The 15,105-nt window shown below is 35.9% G+C and overlaps 1 protein-coding gene across 5 annotated transcripts in view; it reads left to right on the top strand.

Moving 5' to 3' along the window:
• RBM27 (RNA binding motif protein 27) overlaps window positions 1-15,105 on the top strand; it is a 71,633-nt gene that overhangs the window by 13,718 nt on the left and 42,810 nt on the right. For 2 of the 5 annotated variants that reach the window (XM_055331728.1, XM_055331726.1), the window contains exons 3-8: window positions 398-522; window positions 7,500-7,591; window positions 8,245-8,438; window positions 9,164-9,424; window positions 11,418-11,711; window positions 13,929-14,063. In XM_055331728.1, coding sequence (XP_055187703.1) covers window positions 398-522; window positions 7,500-7,591; window positions 8,245-8,438; window positions 9,164-9,424; window positions 11,418-11,711; window positions 13,929-14,063 — 1,101 coding nt within the window. Of the gene's footprint in view, window positions 1-397; window positions 523-7,499; window positions 7,592-8,244; window positions 8,439-9,160; window positions 9,425-11,417; window positions 11,712-13,928; window positions 14,064-15,105 lie in introns of all 5 variants that reach the window. The other 3 variants (XM_055331727.1, XM_055331725.1, XM_055331729.1) reach the window with 2 other exon arrangements.

Genomic DNA, 15,105 nt, shown 5'->3' with positions numbered 1-15,105 from the left:
ACTTACTGATCATGATCCATCTGTTGGTGTGAGAAGATATCCTTTAATTCAAATTCTCCTGAGAAGGGGAAGAAGTGAGATAGTAAATATGACTTATCACTTGAAAAGATAGGATTACATATTTTTTGGTGAACTTCAAGGCTTTTATTTAACATACAAAAAATCTAATACTTTCTTCAGTATTAGATGAATATTTTCTTTCCTAAAAATATTAATTTGTATTACTTGGTTTATAGTAGTTTCAAGACCCAGAAATGAGATTCTCCCTCATAAGGGTTAGGCTCATTTTTAGTTCCACCACTGGTATTTGAGATGTCCTGGTTTTCACCTTTGCTGTAGAATGTATTTTCAAACATCTGTGTTTGTGCAACACTTATATACTATTTCTTTTCCTTAGAAACTTCAGGTTTTGTGGATAAACTGTTTGAAAGTCTCTATACTAAGAACTATCTTCCACCTTTGGAACCAGTGAAGCCTGAGCCAAAACCATCAGTTCAAGAAAAAGAAGAAATTAAAGAAGAGGTAATGCAAAGTTTTCTTTTGCTTGTGGGGGCTTCTTAGATCCTATTACTAGTGTCATTCTTAGTTGGAGATTGACCTCTTTAAAAGTCATTATCCTTTGATTGAAGTTTCTGTGTTTGGCACATGATACTAATTCTTTATCAGGGCTTTTAAGTTCTTTGGACTTGAAATGTTGGAAGAATTTCAGATTGTTTAGTGTTCCAAGAAGTATTTTAGTAATATTGAGGAATTCAGAGAAGTCTTATTCAGTGACTTTAGAAAAAGAAAACTTAGTTAAATGTAGAGGTTTGACTAAAAGTAAAATATTGATGAAACTTTAAGAGAAATCATTAATAACATGTTTTCATATAATAGACAAACCATTTTCTCTTTTTTAACCAGAGAGTATTTTTTATAGTTAATGTATGTTAACTATACATTATACTCCATTTCAAGCAAGAGTAAAAGGAGTTCAAAATATCATTGTTAATGAAAGAAAAAGAAAAAAAAGTGTTTTTACAATGTTGAAGTATAAAAACCTGATTATATATGGTAATCTAATTGTTTGAACCAAGGAGAAAATTTTTCAGTTTATTTGTAATACTTTTTATGTATAGACAATAGTGTTGGATGATGAATATGGGTTCTAAAACCAGGCTGCATGGGACGCCTGGGTGGCTCAGAGGTTGAGCATCTGCCTTTAGGCTCAGGGTGTGATCCCGGGGTCCTGGGATCGAGTCCCACATCGGGTTCCCTGCGAGGATCCTGCTTCCCCTCTACCTATGTCTCTGCTTCTATCTGTGTGCCTCTCATGAATAAATAAGTAAAATCTTAAAAAAAATAAAATCAGGCTGCATGAGTTAAAATTATAGCTCTAAAATAAGTTACTTGTCTGCTTCATTTTCACATCAGGAAAATGATGATCATAGTAGTACTTATCTCACTGAAGTTTATTTTATTTATTTATTTATTTATTTATTTATTTATTTATTTATTTATTTATTTATTTATTTTTAAGGATTTTATCTATTCATTCATGACAGAGAGAGAGAGAGAGAGAGAGAGAGGGGCAGAGACACAGGCATAGGGAGGAGCAGGCTCCATGCAGGGAGTCCGACGTGGGACTCGATCCTGGGTCTCCAGGATCACACCCTGGGCTGAAGGTGGCGCTGCCCTCATTGAAGTTTATTTTTTGTTTTTTTATTTTTTTAAAAATTTGAATATTTTATTTTATTTTTATTTTTATTTATTTTTATTTTTATTTTTTTAAAAGATTTATTTATTTATTCATTCAGAGAGAGCGAGAGAGAGGCAGAGACACAGGCAGAGGGAGAAGCAGGCTCCACGCAGGAAGCCCAATGCAGGACTCGATCCTGGGTCTCCAGGATCACACCCCGGGCTGCAGGAGGCGTCAAACCGCTGCGCCACCGGGGCTCCCCTTATTTTATTTTTAAATTTTATTTACTTATTCATAAACACACAGAGAGAGGGGCAGAGACACAGGCAGAGGGAGAAGCAGGCTCCTGACATGGGACTCAATCCCAGGTCCCAAGATCACACCCTAGGCCGAAGGTGGTGCTAAACTGCTGAGCCACCTGAGCTTCCCTCTTTTTTTTTTTAATAAATTTTTGTTTATATATTCTTTTGAAGAGTTTATTTATTTATTCATGAGAGACACAGAGACATAGGCAGAGGGAGAAGCAGGCCCATGGAGGGATCCCGACGTGGGACTCGATCCTGGGACTCTAGGATCACACCCTGGGCCAAAGGCAGATGCTCAACCACTGAGCCACCCAGGTGTCCCAAGAGGAAACTCTTCTACCATACTTCATAGTGTATAATTTTTGGTCTATGTGTATAGGCCAAATCTTTTATTGTATTTAATTTTTTTGTTTAAGATTTTATTTAGTTATTAGAGACACACAGAGACAGGCAGAGATATAGGCGGAGAGGCAGAGGGAGAAGCAGGTTCCCTGCGGGATGCCTGATGTGGGACTCAATCCCGGGACCATGACCTGAGCCAAAGGCAGATGCTCAACCATTGAGCCACCCACGCATCCCCTAGGCCAGATCTTTATAAGTTAAATTTTTTTGTGCCATATGTCGTTTTCTAAAGTCCTTGAAGTTCAGTGGACTAGAAGTACATTTGAAAGATAGCTGATTGAACATAAGAGAAAAATTGCATTATTTTGAGTTTTGAAAGGACAGTTTAAAAAAACCCGAATTCTTGCATTATGTCATTTTGTATCCTTGTAGTAGTTCCTGATTTTGAAAATTGTGAAAAGTGGGCATCAGCTTCTGTGTGCAAATACTCCAAATGACACTCTCTGGCATTTCTCTTGTTTTCTAATATTTTTATACACAACTTAATTGTCATCACTGACATAAGTAATATCCCATATGATAGTGTATAAACAAAGTATAGTAATTCTTTTAGATAATGTGGAATGAAAGGTGTTTGAGGTAACACATACCTTTGGCTAATTGGCTCTGTTTCTGGTCTGTGCTAAATTGATGTAGTTGCTCAGGACAGTGTACAGAGATGCAAATCCATCTAAGGACTAGCCGTTATAACTTTCTTCCTTGATCCCCAGTTACATTGTACCATCAGTTGTTTAACAGATTACTGGTCACATGGAGAATCAGGTAAGAATTTGAATCATTGGCACAACTCATTCTGATGCAGGAAAAACCCTTGATATATATGTGCCATGATTTATGAAGCACAATGTATTTTACCCGTAGTTGGAAAGTTACTTGTTAATTTGCCATAGTTACAATTGGCTGTTATAATAACCCTTTACCCTAAGTTCATGAACAAGCAAAAGAATCCTCCATTATGATAATAGATCTTTGATACTGTAACTCCTGATTTACACTATGCCATGATCATCTGAAATGTTAAAGGCAATTTTTCTTACATTTGAATTTATGACTAGACTGTGAGAACATGTAGCAGTTTTTCCTTCCTTTGGTTTGTCTGAAAATATCTTTATTTCATTTTAATTAAAAGTACTGAAAAAAAATAATGTAGAGAATTTGCAGCATCATCAAAAGGGAATAGTAGTATAATGAATTGTTATGTATTTGTCACTTAGCCCTAGCACACCATCAGTCTATGGCTTGTCCTTCCGCAACCAAATACCAAATGTTTAGTGTAATTTTTTTTTTTTTACAGTAGGCTTCATGCGCAGCATGGAGCCCAACTTGGGACTTGAACTCAGGACCCTAAGGTCAAGACCTGAGCTGAGATTAAGAGTTAGTGCTCAACTGACCGAACCACCCACATATCCCCTGTTTTTTTGGTGTACTTTATCAAAGATGGCACAGTGGAATAGAGGCTCTCAGACTTGTGTAGTTATGATAGACCAAGATAATGAATAATTAAAACTACTTAGATATGTGTGTAATGATCAGATTTCTCATAGAGGATATGAAGTAGAAACTTTAAGTCAGATGAACAACATAGAGGAAAAACTAAAAATTACCATGCCTGGTCATAACATGATTCTATAAAGAAGTCTACTTATCATATTCTTAGAATAGTAAGATTGAAATCTTAATGAAGTCTTAAGATTATTTTTTTAGTTATCTCTATACCCAGCATGGGGCTCGAACTAATTGACCCTGAGATCAAGAGTCACATATTCTTCCTGACTGAGCCAGCCAGGTGCTCTGAAGTCTTCATATATAATATGAACTCAGTATGTAGACCATTAAAATGCCAAGTAACTCATTTTAGATTAGGTTAGAAATAATTATGGAAAAACACATCCTTACCACCAGGGATTTTTAGGAAATTTAGTTTTTATTCTGGAGTCCGCGTGCAATTCTTTGTATCTCTGCCTCTCACCCCCTACACATTCATGGTCTTTCTCTCTTAAATAAATTTCTAATTGTTCATAAATGTCCATTTTCCCCCATTTGTTTTAGCTGAGATCTAAATAACCAGTTTGAAATCTTTTTTTTTCCCTAAGATCTTTATTTATTTGAAAGAGAGAGTGCATGCGCATACACACGTGCAAGAGATATAAGGAGTAGAAGGGGAAGGAGAGGGACAGACAGACTGTGCTGGAGTGTGGAGCCTGCAACAGGCTCCATCTTAGGACACTGGGATCATGACCTGAACTGAAACCTAGGGTCAGATGCCCAACCGACTGAGCTAGCCAGGCGCCCTGAAAAAAAAGTTTTTTTTAATTTCCTCTTTCTATTCACTCTCATTTTCCTCTCTCCAGTGTAACCAGTACTCTCTCCTTTAATACCGTGTACTAGTTTCTCCTGTTTTTTCCATTTTATGTAAAAGGAATCCCTTCTGTTTTTGCCTTTTTTCCTTTTTTAAAGATTTTTTTAAAAAAGTAATCCCTACACCCAGCGTGGGGCTTGAACTCACAACCCCAAGATAAAGAGTTGCATACTCCACCAACTGAGCTGCTTACATACCCCATTAACTCTTTATGTGAGTTTTAGCCATGTTGTGTATGCCCTCTGACTTAGTATTCTATTTGTAGAAAAATGTGGGGTTTAAAAAAAATGTGGGGTTTATTTTCTTAAAGATTTAATGTATTTATTCATGAGAGACACAGAGAGAAGAGCAGAGACATAAGCAGAGGAAGAAACAGGCTCCCTGCTGGGAGCCTGATGCAGGACGCTGTCCTAGGACCCTGGGGCCACGACCTGAGCCAGACAGATGCTCAATCACTGAGCCACACAGGCATCCCTAGAAAAATGTGTTTAACTGAATTCTTTATTAATGGTCTTTTAGGGTGTTTCTAATATTTTGTTAAAAATAGTGCTGTTATGAATAACCTAGAAAATAATGTACATTTGAGTATTTTCAATAGCTTTATTGAAATACAATTTCTCTTCTGTACCACTCCTCTATTTACAGTGTACAAATGTGATTTTTTTTTGTTTTTATTGTATTCAGAGTTGTACAACCATTACTATGATCCATTTGAGATCATTTTCATCATCCAAAATAAAATAACCACTGTACCCATTAACCTGTCACCCTCCAACCCTTCTCCTCCAGCCCCCCGCCCCTGCTTTTTTAGGCAACCACTAATCTACTTTATTTCTCTATGGATTTGCCTGTTCTGGATATTTCGTATAAATAGAGTTGTACAATTCATAGTCTTTTGTGACTGGCACCTTTCTTTAATTTATCATAATGCTTTTAAGGTTCATTTGGTTGTACCAAGTGTTCGCTTTTTTTTTTTTTTAAGATTTTATTTATTTATTTATTTATTTATTTATTTATTTATTTGAGAGAGAGAGAGAGAGAGAATGCAGACCTCAGTCCCATGACCCTGAGATCGTGACCTGAATGGAAATCAAGAGTGGGATACTCAACTGACTGAACCACCCAGGCACCTTGGATCCTTTAACTTTTTGAAAATATTTTTTTCCATTAGAAGTTAAAAAAAAAAATCCTTGCAAAATACAGAAAAGAAAACAGATTTCTAAGCTAATGTCTTTTAAGTTTCTTTTAATTTAAAAAAAAAAGTTTCTTTAAATCACTCTTTAAATCTACCCATATCTTTCTCTTGGTCTTCTTTTCCTCACCCCTTTATTTTCCTTAAATTTTATTTTATTGAAGGAACTCAGTGTTTTGTCCTATAGAGATTTTTACTGTGTAGATTTGTTGATTGCATCCCAGAGGAGTAATATATGCTCTGTATTTCCTGCAAATAGGTAAAGGGAATGATTTTTAAATATAGTCTTTTTTTTTTAAAGCAACTTTATTGAGGCACAATTTGTATACAGTGAAGTACACTCATTTAAGCGTACAATTCAATCAGTTATTTATTTATTTATTTATTTATTTACTTACTTACTTACTTACTTACTTACTTATGATAGTCAGAGAGAGAGAGAGGCAGAGACATAGGCAGAGGGAGAAGCAGGCTCCATGCACCGGGAGCCCAACGTGGGATTCGATCCCAGGTCTCCAGGATCGTGCCCTGGGCCAAAGGCAGGCGCTAAACCGCTGCGCCACCCAGGGATCCCTAAATATAGTCTTAACAAATGTATAGTGTTTTAGCTAGTGTCATATGCTTGCCATATCGTGGCTACCATTTTATGTTGCCCAAATTTTACTAAATTGTTACCTGTTTTTTGCACTGACTCCTGTTTGTTAAGTGAGCTTATCCATTAGAGGGATAGTTGTTTAGCTCTTACAAATGACTTTATTTTGCCTTTCTCTAGTAGAGGCTATATATGTTTTGAGATTAACTTTTGTTTAAAAAAATAAGACTGCAGGTTATTTCTGTTCAGTATTCAGTATATATGTTTTGAGATTAACTTTTGTTTAAAAAAATAAGACTGCAGGTTATTTCTGTTCAGTATTAACTGCAGTCATAGCAGTTATGACATTAATTCCAGTACCATTTTTCTGTAAATCTTGTGAAATCTGAGTTCATGGTGCTTGTTAACTGTACTATTTGTTCTTAAATCTATAGTCCTCAAATTATGTTTTATGATTAGGAAAACATAAATCATCATCTCTAAATCAGAGACTTGTTCTTTCTATGGTTTCATTATAAGGGATGAATTGCTGTTTTCCTCCTGCATTGCTATTCTTACCTTACATTAACATTTGGGGTGCCTCGGTGGTGCAGTCAGTTGAGTGTCCAACTCTTGTTTTCAGCTCAGCTGTAATCTTAGAGTCGTGAGATAGAGCCCAATGTCATACTCCATGCTCAGCATGGTTTCTGCTTGAGATTCTCTCCCTCTATCCCTCCTGTTTATGTGTTCTCTCTCTTTCTCAAATAAATAAATCTTAAAGAAAAATTAACATTTAAAAATTAGCATATTACTATTGAAATGATTTCCGCATCTTTTTTACTCCTCCCTGTGGCTTACCTTTTTTGGATGTAATTTGACCTCAGTATTTCAGTATATTTGTGCCCTCTCTTGCACTAAAAAGATTATCAGATAGATGTGTCTCATAATTAATAGAAGCGCTGATCTTTTTCCTAATGAATGCTTTCATATAGGTATTTCAGGAACCAGCGGAAGAAGAACGAGATGGTAGAAAAAAGAAGTATCCTAGTCCCCAGAAGGCTCGTTCAGAATCTAGTGAACGAAGGTGTGTGTGTATATTTAATTAGACTCTGATAAGTCACTTTTTAGTTACTGTAAGGGCATTATGGGATTTTTAACATGTACTGATGCCTCTCTCTAAACTGATTAAAGAAAGAGAAGGTTATCTTCCTTCATTCTGTGTTTTTTGTCTTTGTCATACTTTCTCTTATAAACAATCATCATTATGTGCTTTCCCAAGAGCAAAGGGGTGGGAGTAGTCTCCTTAGAGGATATTAATGAAATGTTCCATTTGGTTAGGGGTGCTCACTATTAAAATCATGTATAGTATTTTATACTACAAATAGTTCAGTTTATATGTTGATTCATCAGGCTGCCATTAAAAAATTAGTTTTTTGTTTAGGAAACTTTGTTTCTGCCTTTTTTCTTTTCTAGTTTTAAATTTTTGTTTTTCTCCTACCCCTCTTCATACTTTGGATTCACCTCCTTTTTTCATTTCTCCCCACCCAGTGTACTTGAGGGAATGTTTTTTCTTTTTATATAATGGATCAGAGAAATTATGTTGTGGTTATATGGCTTTCTGAAAAAGCACAGACATTATGAATTTTGCTGAATCAAGGAGGGTATTTCATACTCCTGATTTATTTGCCTACTTTGTTTCTGTAGCATACGTATGGCTTTTATATCTGTGTATTATAGGACACGTGAGAAAAAAAGAGAGGATGGCAAGTGGAGAGACTATGACCGGTACTATGAGCGGAATGAACTGTACCGTGAGAAATATGACTGGAGAAGAGGCAGGAGTAAGAGTCGGAGTAAGAGCCGAGGCCTGAGTCGAAGTCGAAGCCGAAGTAGAGGGCGCAGCAAAGACCGGGATCCAAATAGGAATGTTGGTGAGTAGATGAGGCTTCCTCCTAAAAACTCCATATTGCTTATCTTCCTTTGTCATAAGGGTACCAGAACTTCCCTTAAACACCACATGTGCCTTTAACATGTCTGAGCAACGTAAAATCTAGAATTGTCTAAAAAACCTAATGCTAATTTATTAACAAAGACAGGGCTCTGTTGTTAGGATGAAGTCAAATGAGTTTGGCGAAAAAGAAGCTGTATGTATTTCATAGTACATGTCTAGATTTAAAGTCATTTTTGTACAATCGAAACTAAGGTCTTTTAATCAAGAAAGCTATCATTGGAGGAGGACTATCTGTTCCCTCCCTCCGTCACACCCTCACTAAAAATAGTGGACTTGCTTTAAGGTTGACTAGAGTTTAGTTAGGTAGATAACTGGGATCCCAACCACTGATGTATCAGGATATCTGTTTGGAAGTCAGTTCTTGGATAGCTTTCTTACCAAGTATCAGTGGAGAAGCTGGGCTCTCTTCATTATATATTGATGTTGATGTTATAGAAATTATTTTCCACAAGTTACTGGTCAAGATATGTCACGTTGTTGATGTTCCTGCTTTTAGGGTATATTAATAATGAGAGCACTTTGAAATATGGACAGCTCAGTGAGTTTACTGCAATAGTCTCTTCCCTTTTCTGTGAGAAGATAAACATAGTTGGAGAACAGAAATGTCTAATCTTGTTTCTTGTTTTTATTTTGCCTCTGAAGCAGAGCACAGGGAAAGATCAAAGTTTAAGAGTGAAAGGAATGACTTGGAGAGTTCTTATGTGCCTGTGTCTGCACCACCTCCGAGCTCTTCTGAGCAGTACTCCTCTGGGGCACAGTCTATTCCCAGCACTGTTACTGTGATTGCACCTGCGCACCACTCAGAAAACACAACAGAGAGTTGGTCTAATTACTATAACAATCATAGCTCTTCCAATTCTTTTGGTCGAAACCCACCACCAAAGAGGCGATGCAGAGATTATGATGGTAAAAATCCTCTTTTATATTGTATTCAAAAGTATTAGTAAGCACATGTTAGTTAATATTGCATACCTTTTCATTATAGTCCAGATTTTTTAAAAGGAATGAGTGAGAGGAAAATCTCCTTTGGCTTATGCTTATTTACTTTCTTGATTTAGTAGATTGGCTCTGGTTAAGAGAATGTTCAAATTTGACCCACTCATTTGTTTTTTGTTGTTCTTGTTTCTTTAGACACTATAAGTATACCACAAAATTTGGTAGACGCTAGGAATTATATTTTTTTGTATGTAGTGTTTGGTGCAAGGAATTTGTTAAGCATTATAACCTATTTAAAATTTTAATATGCTGATATTCCACTTAATCTGTGTGTGTTTTAATATTTTATTACGGAAATATTTAAATATTAATAAAAGTTGACAAAACAATATAATTAACCCTAGTGTATCCATGGTCTTGCATCAGTAGTTAGGAGCTCATGGTCAATTTTGTTTTCATCTGTACTTCTCTGCTGCTTCTCCTGGACCTATATTATTTGAATTGCAGACATTGTAATGTTTTCTCTGTAAGTGTAGAATATATATTTTTTACATTTTATGTATTTTTAAGTAGGAAATACAATCAAATCATAATTCAAGCATTATCTCTTTCTTACCCTGGTCTCCTGGTTACAGAGTTCTCGTTTCCAAGGCCAATTTAATGTTATTAATTTTTTGTGTATTCTTCCAAATACAGTCTGTGTATATGTTATGGAAACAAATATGTATAGTCTCCCCTATTTTGTATTCCGTGGAAATGCTACTATACTCTTCATACTCCTGGATGTTGTTTTTCACTTAGTAATATTTTCTAGCAGTTATCCTATATTAATACATGAGGGTTTCCTTAATACTTTTTTTTAGATTTCTTAATATTCGGTATGAAGAAAAATGTGTTTAACTGAACTCTATTGCTCTTTTGGGGTGTTTCTTATATTTTGTTATAAACAGTGATGCCATGAATAACCTAGTAAATAATGTGCACTTGGATATTTTCTTTTTTTAAAAATTTTATTTATAAGTAATCTATACACAATGTGGGGCTTGAACTTAAAACCTCGAGATTAAGGGTTGCCTGCTCCACCAACTCAACTAGCCAGGCACCCCTTCCCACTTGAATATTTTATTTATTTTTAAGTGGGGAGGGACAGAGGGAGATGGGTGTGGAACCCAATGTGGGACTTGATCCCACAACCCTGAGATCACGACCCATGTTGAGATCAAGCTCTGCTTCAGGCTCCATGCTCAGTGCAGAGTTGGCTTGGGATTCTCTCTCTCTCTCTCTGTCTCTCTTTCTCTGCCTCTCTGCCTGCCCCTTACCCCTGCATGCGTGCTCGCTCCCTTGCTCTCAAATAAATAAATCTTTAAAAAAAAAAGAAAGTCAAAAGCTTAACCCACAGAACCACCCTGCCACCCCCCACTTGAATATTTTAAACTAGAGTTTCTAATTGCAGGTATAGCAAGAATGTGGAATTTAGAACAATACCATGAAAATAGTTAACCGAAATTAGATTGCCTAGTTAAGTCCCTTACTCCCATACCCTGTCTTTGCTGAATTGAAGCTGAATTTTTTTTTAATTTCCTTAATCTCTGTGACCAATGTAAGACTTGAACTCATGATCCCAAGATCAAGAGTCACATGTTCTACCAACTGAGCCAGCCAGGTCCCCTGAATCTGAATTTTTAATATGAGAATGTATGGCAAATAGGTTAATAGTGGCTAATAGCCTGTTTTGGAACTGTTACTTGCTACCTCAACAAAGCATAGTCTCAAAAAGTAAAGAGTATTTCCATCTCTCCTTACCTCAGGGATATATGACGATTAACAGAATAATACTGAGAAGGCTTTTAAATTCTTTGGAGAAAAATTACTTTATAAATCAGATTGGTAGACTTTTCAGGGTCTTGTTTTATTTGTTTTCTGAACTCTAGATCATAATAAGATTCTTCTTATATTCTTACAGAAAGAGGATTTTGTGTACTTGGTGACCTTTGTCAGTTTGATCATGGAAATGATCCCCTGGTTGTTGATGAAGTTGCTCTGCCAAGCATGATTCCTTTCCCTCCACCTCCTCCTGGGCTTCCTCCTCCACCACCTCCTGGAATGTTAATGCCTCCAATGCCAGGTCCAGGCCCAGGCCCAGGCCCTGGCCCAGGCCCAGGTCCAGGTCCAGGTCCAGGTCCTGGCCACAGTATGAGACTTCCCGTTCCCCAGGGACATGGCCAGCCTCCGCCTTCTGTTGTGCTTCCCATACCAAGTAAGTATATGTTCATTAAGTATTTCATTCTTTAGCAAAGAATTTTATTTAGAAGAACCTACTTCTTCACTAACTTGATAATAGATTTAAAGTTTTTGAAAGATAAATTAATATAGAATTTAGAATATATTCTTATAATTAAAATGTTGCTCTTTTTATTCTATCCATTGTTGCACTGCATTATTTATAGCACCTTTAAGAAATTTTGGGAGTCATGTCTTGCTAGTTGATGACATCCTAAAAAATCCAGTGTTTTGAAGATGTCAGAAAAAGGAACATGCCAGTAGTTTAATGAAATTTTCTAGTCTTTAAGATCTCTTTGAGGCATCTGGGTGGCTCACTCAGTTAAGCCTTCGACTCTTGATTTCAGCTTAGGTCATGATCTGAGGGTTTTGATATTGAGCCCTGCAGCGGGCTCCACACTCAGGGCAGTCTGCTTGAAATTCTCTCTCAGCCCCTCTTGTGCATGCTCTCTCTCAAATAAATAACTGTTTTTAAAAGCTCTTCAGGAATATTAAAGTAATTTTTTAAAAGTCTTTTATTATGGAAAATTTCAGATATATACAGTAGAATAATATGTGTGTACCATATGTACTGTCACTCAACTTCAGTGATTATCAGTATTCTCCTGTTCTTGTCTTACTTATTTCTTCCGACCTTCCCTATCATATCTGCATGTGCACACAGATACTTTTGAGTTTGTTTTTGCTGTAGTAAATTCCAGAAGCCATATCATTTCACCAGCTTAGCAGAAAAAGTAAGACTATATTTTTCTCGTAATTAGAAAAAAATTGGTGAATAGTTCACTTGTGTGCAAAGATAGAAGAAAATATCTACTTGAAAACATTTAACAGGGATGCCTGGGTGGCTCAGCAGTTGAGTGTCTGCCTTTGGCTCAGGGCGTGATCCTGGAGTCCCGGGATTGAGTCCCCCATCGGGCTTCCTGCATGGAGCCTGTTTCTCCCTCTGCCTATGTCACTGCCTCTGTCTCTCTGTGTCTCTCACGAATAAATAAATAAAATCTTAAAAAAAAAAGAAAACATTTAACATTGTTAAGAGATGGCAACTTGTTATTTTTAAAATGATTGCTATTCAGTTTACTAAGCGATACTTTTTCAGTTTTTTATTTTAAACTTTTTGTTTTTGAAATTATTGTAGACTCACAACTTTGCAGAAATACTTTAAGATGAACCCATGTACCTAATCACCTAGCTTTCCTGCATTAATGTTCTTTATAGATGACATTAAAGTTGATAAAGGTTTGGAGACATTGGATACATAGATTTAGTAGTCATGTAGATAGTATAACTGTGAAGCTCAACTTGAGGTTTTATTCCCCAAATAAAGAAGCATCTTCATATATAGAAATTTCCACTATAAAAGATGTGATATGTGGGAACATTTCTGTTTAAAAGTGAAATCCAAGAATGTCATTTTCTCCCAACATTTTGTTATGAAAAATTTCAAGCATACTGAAAAGTTGAAATAATTGTACACCAAACTCCCATATATTCACCATCTAGATTCTATGATTAATATTTTACCATATTTCTATTATCACGTTTCTTTCTCTCTCTAAGACTTTATTTATTTGACAGAACAAGCACACAAGCAGGAGGGGAGGGGCTGAGGAAGAGGGAGAAGCAGACTCCCTGCTCAAGCGGGGCTCCATCCTAGGACCCTGGGATCACGACCTGGGCCAAAGGCAGACACTTACCTGACTAAGCCAGCCAGGCACCCCTCATTATTATTTTTGATGCATTTCCTAGCATGTTGCAGACATCACTACATCTAAACATGTTCATAATGCAGAACTTAAGAGTTCTATTATCCCGAGGGCACCCTCCCCCGCTCTCGTTTTTTTTTTTCTCTTTCAAATAAATAAATACATGAATCTTTTTTTTTTTAAAGGAACTTACCTTTATCCCAGAAAGTTTGCTCAAGTTCCTTCTCAGCCATTTTTTACTCCCGTTCCCCAGAACTAAGCATCCTGTCTTTTTTTCACCCTAGAATTGTTTTTTTCTGTTCTGGAACTAAAATGTCATCCTAATTAATTATGCATCTCATAGTGTTGAAACCTGCATATATCAAATTCCTTAATTCTGTTCTATGCCAAAAGATACTTTGATTATGACTATCCAAATTAGTTCTAGTATAGTATTTTTATTAGTTAGGAAACATAAACCTTTTTTCTTCTTCTTTATTTAAAATTTTTAGGACCACCCATAACACAGTCAAGCTTGATAAACAACCGTGACCAGCCTGGGACAAGTGCAGTGCCCAATCTTGCACCAGTGGGAGCAAGACTACCTCCTCCTTTACCCCAGAACCTCCTTTATACAGTATCAGAGCGTAAGTAAATATTGCTTGACTTTTGAAATTGCTAGAGTATAGAAAAGCTAAGTTTCAGTGTCATAATTTTAAAAACTATAATTTTTCTTCTTAGGCACTGTGCCATATAAAAATATGTGTATTCACAAGACAACTTGCTGTGTGATTATGCTAAATGGCTGTAGTTTAAGTTGTGTGCTAGTGAAAGTGAAAGAGAAGGGTAGGGCTTTCTATGTTGAAGGCTCGTCTGCTATAGATGAAGTAGCAGCATTTAGTATCTTCCAAAGGGAATTTATTTTGAAGCATTAGTCTCTTTTTAAGGAAATTTTGAAGCTTTTGTCTCTCCAAAGGGAATTTATTTTGAAGCTTCTGTTCAAAATTGTTCTTCTGATTGAATTTCCAAAACATAAGGTTATCTTCTAAGAGTATACAAAAGGTTGGATAAAGCATGCCAAATAATTATTTAGCTTGTATACTGGAGTGATGATAGCATCATTTAAACCATAATATTTAGTGGCTGTGTTATTTACATCATTTGTGTTTATAATATTTTGTTCTTAAATCCTACTTCTCTCTGATTTCTTAGGTGTGTTTGTTATTTTTGCTTATTTAAGGCTTTTAAAAATATTCCTTTCTCCAAAAACATAAGAATAAGATAATTGGATGTTAAAAATGTCAAATTATGAGTTTTTTATAGAGCTATGTAGCTTTATAGATAAAATCATCTTTTATGCAGTGTATTTATCATAAACACTTCTTCATCTTTATCATGTCACGGTAGGGCAGTTCAGTAATATAATGAAGCCCAGGTTTAAATCCTTATTTCATTACTTACTGTCATTGTGATTTTAAACAAGTTACTTAACCTCCTTGTATCTCAGTTTTCTCTTCTATAAAATGGAATAATAATGTTGCTCACCTCAAAAGCGTATTTGAGGAGTTAATGCATTAATACATCTATCTAAGGCATCTAGAATAGAACCTGGCATCTAGTAAGCTAAATATAAAGGTTAGTTTTTTGTAATACTCTAGTTATTCTTTTTTTTTTTTAAATTTATTTATT

The sequence above is a fragment of the Nyctereutes procyonoides genome, unplaced genomic scaffold (assembly GCF_905146905.1).
Source record: "Nyctereutes procyonoides isolate TBG_1078 unplaced genomic scaffold, NYPRO_anot_genome, whole genome shotgun sequence".
Taxonomy (NCBI): Eukaryota; Metazoa; Chordata; class Mammalia; order Carnivora; family Canidae; genus Nyctereutes; species Nyctereutes procyonoides.
The sequence above is the reverse complement of the archived record's forward strand: the minus strand, read 5'-3'. Positions and strand labels throughout refer to the sequence as shown.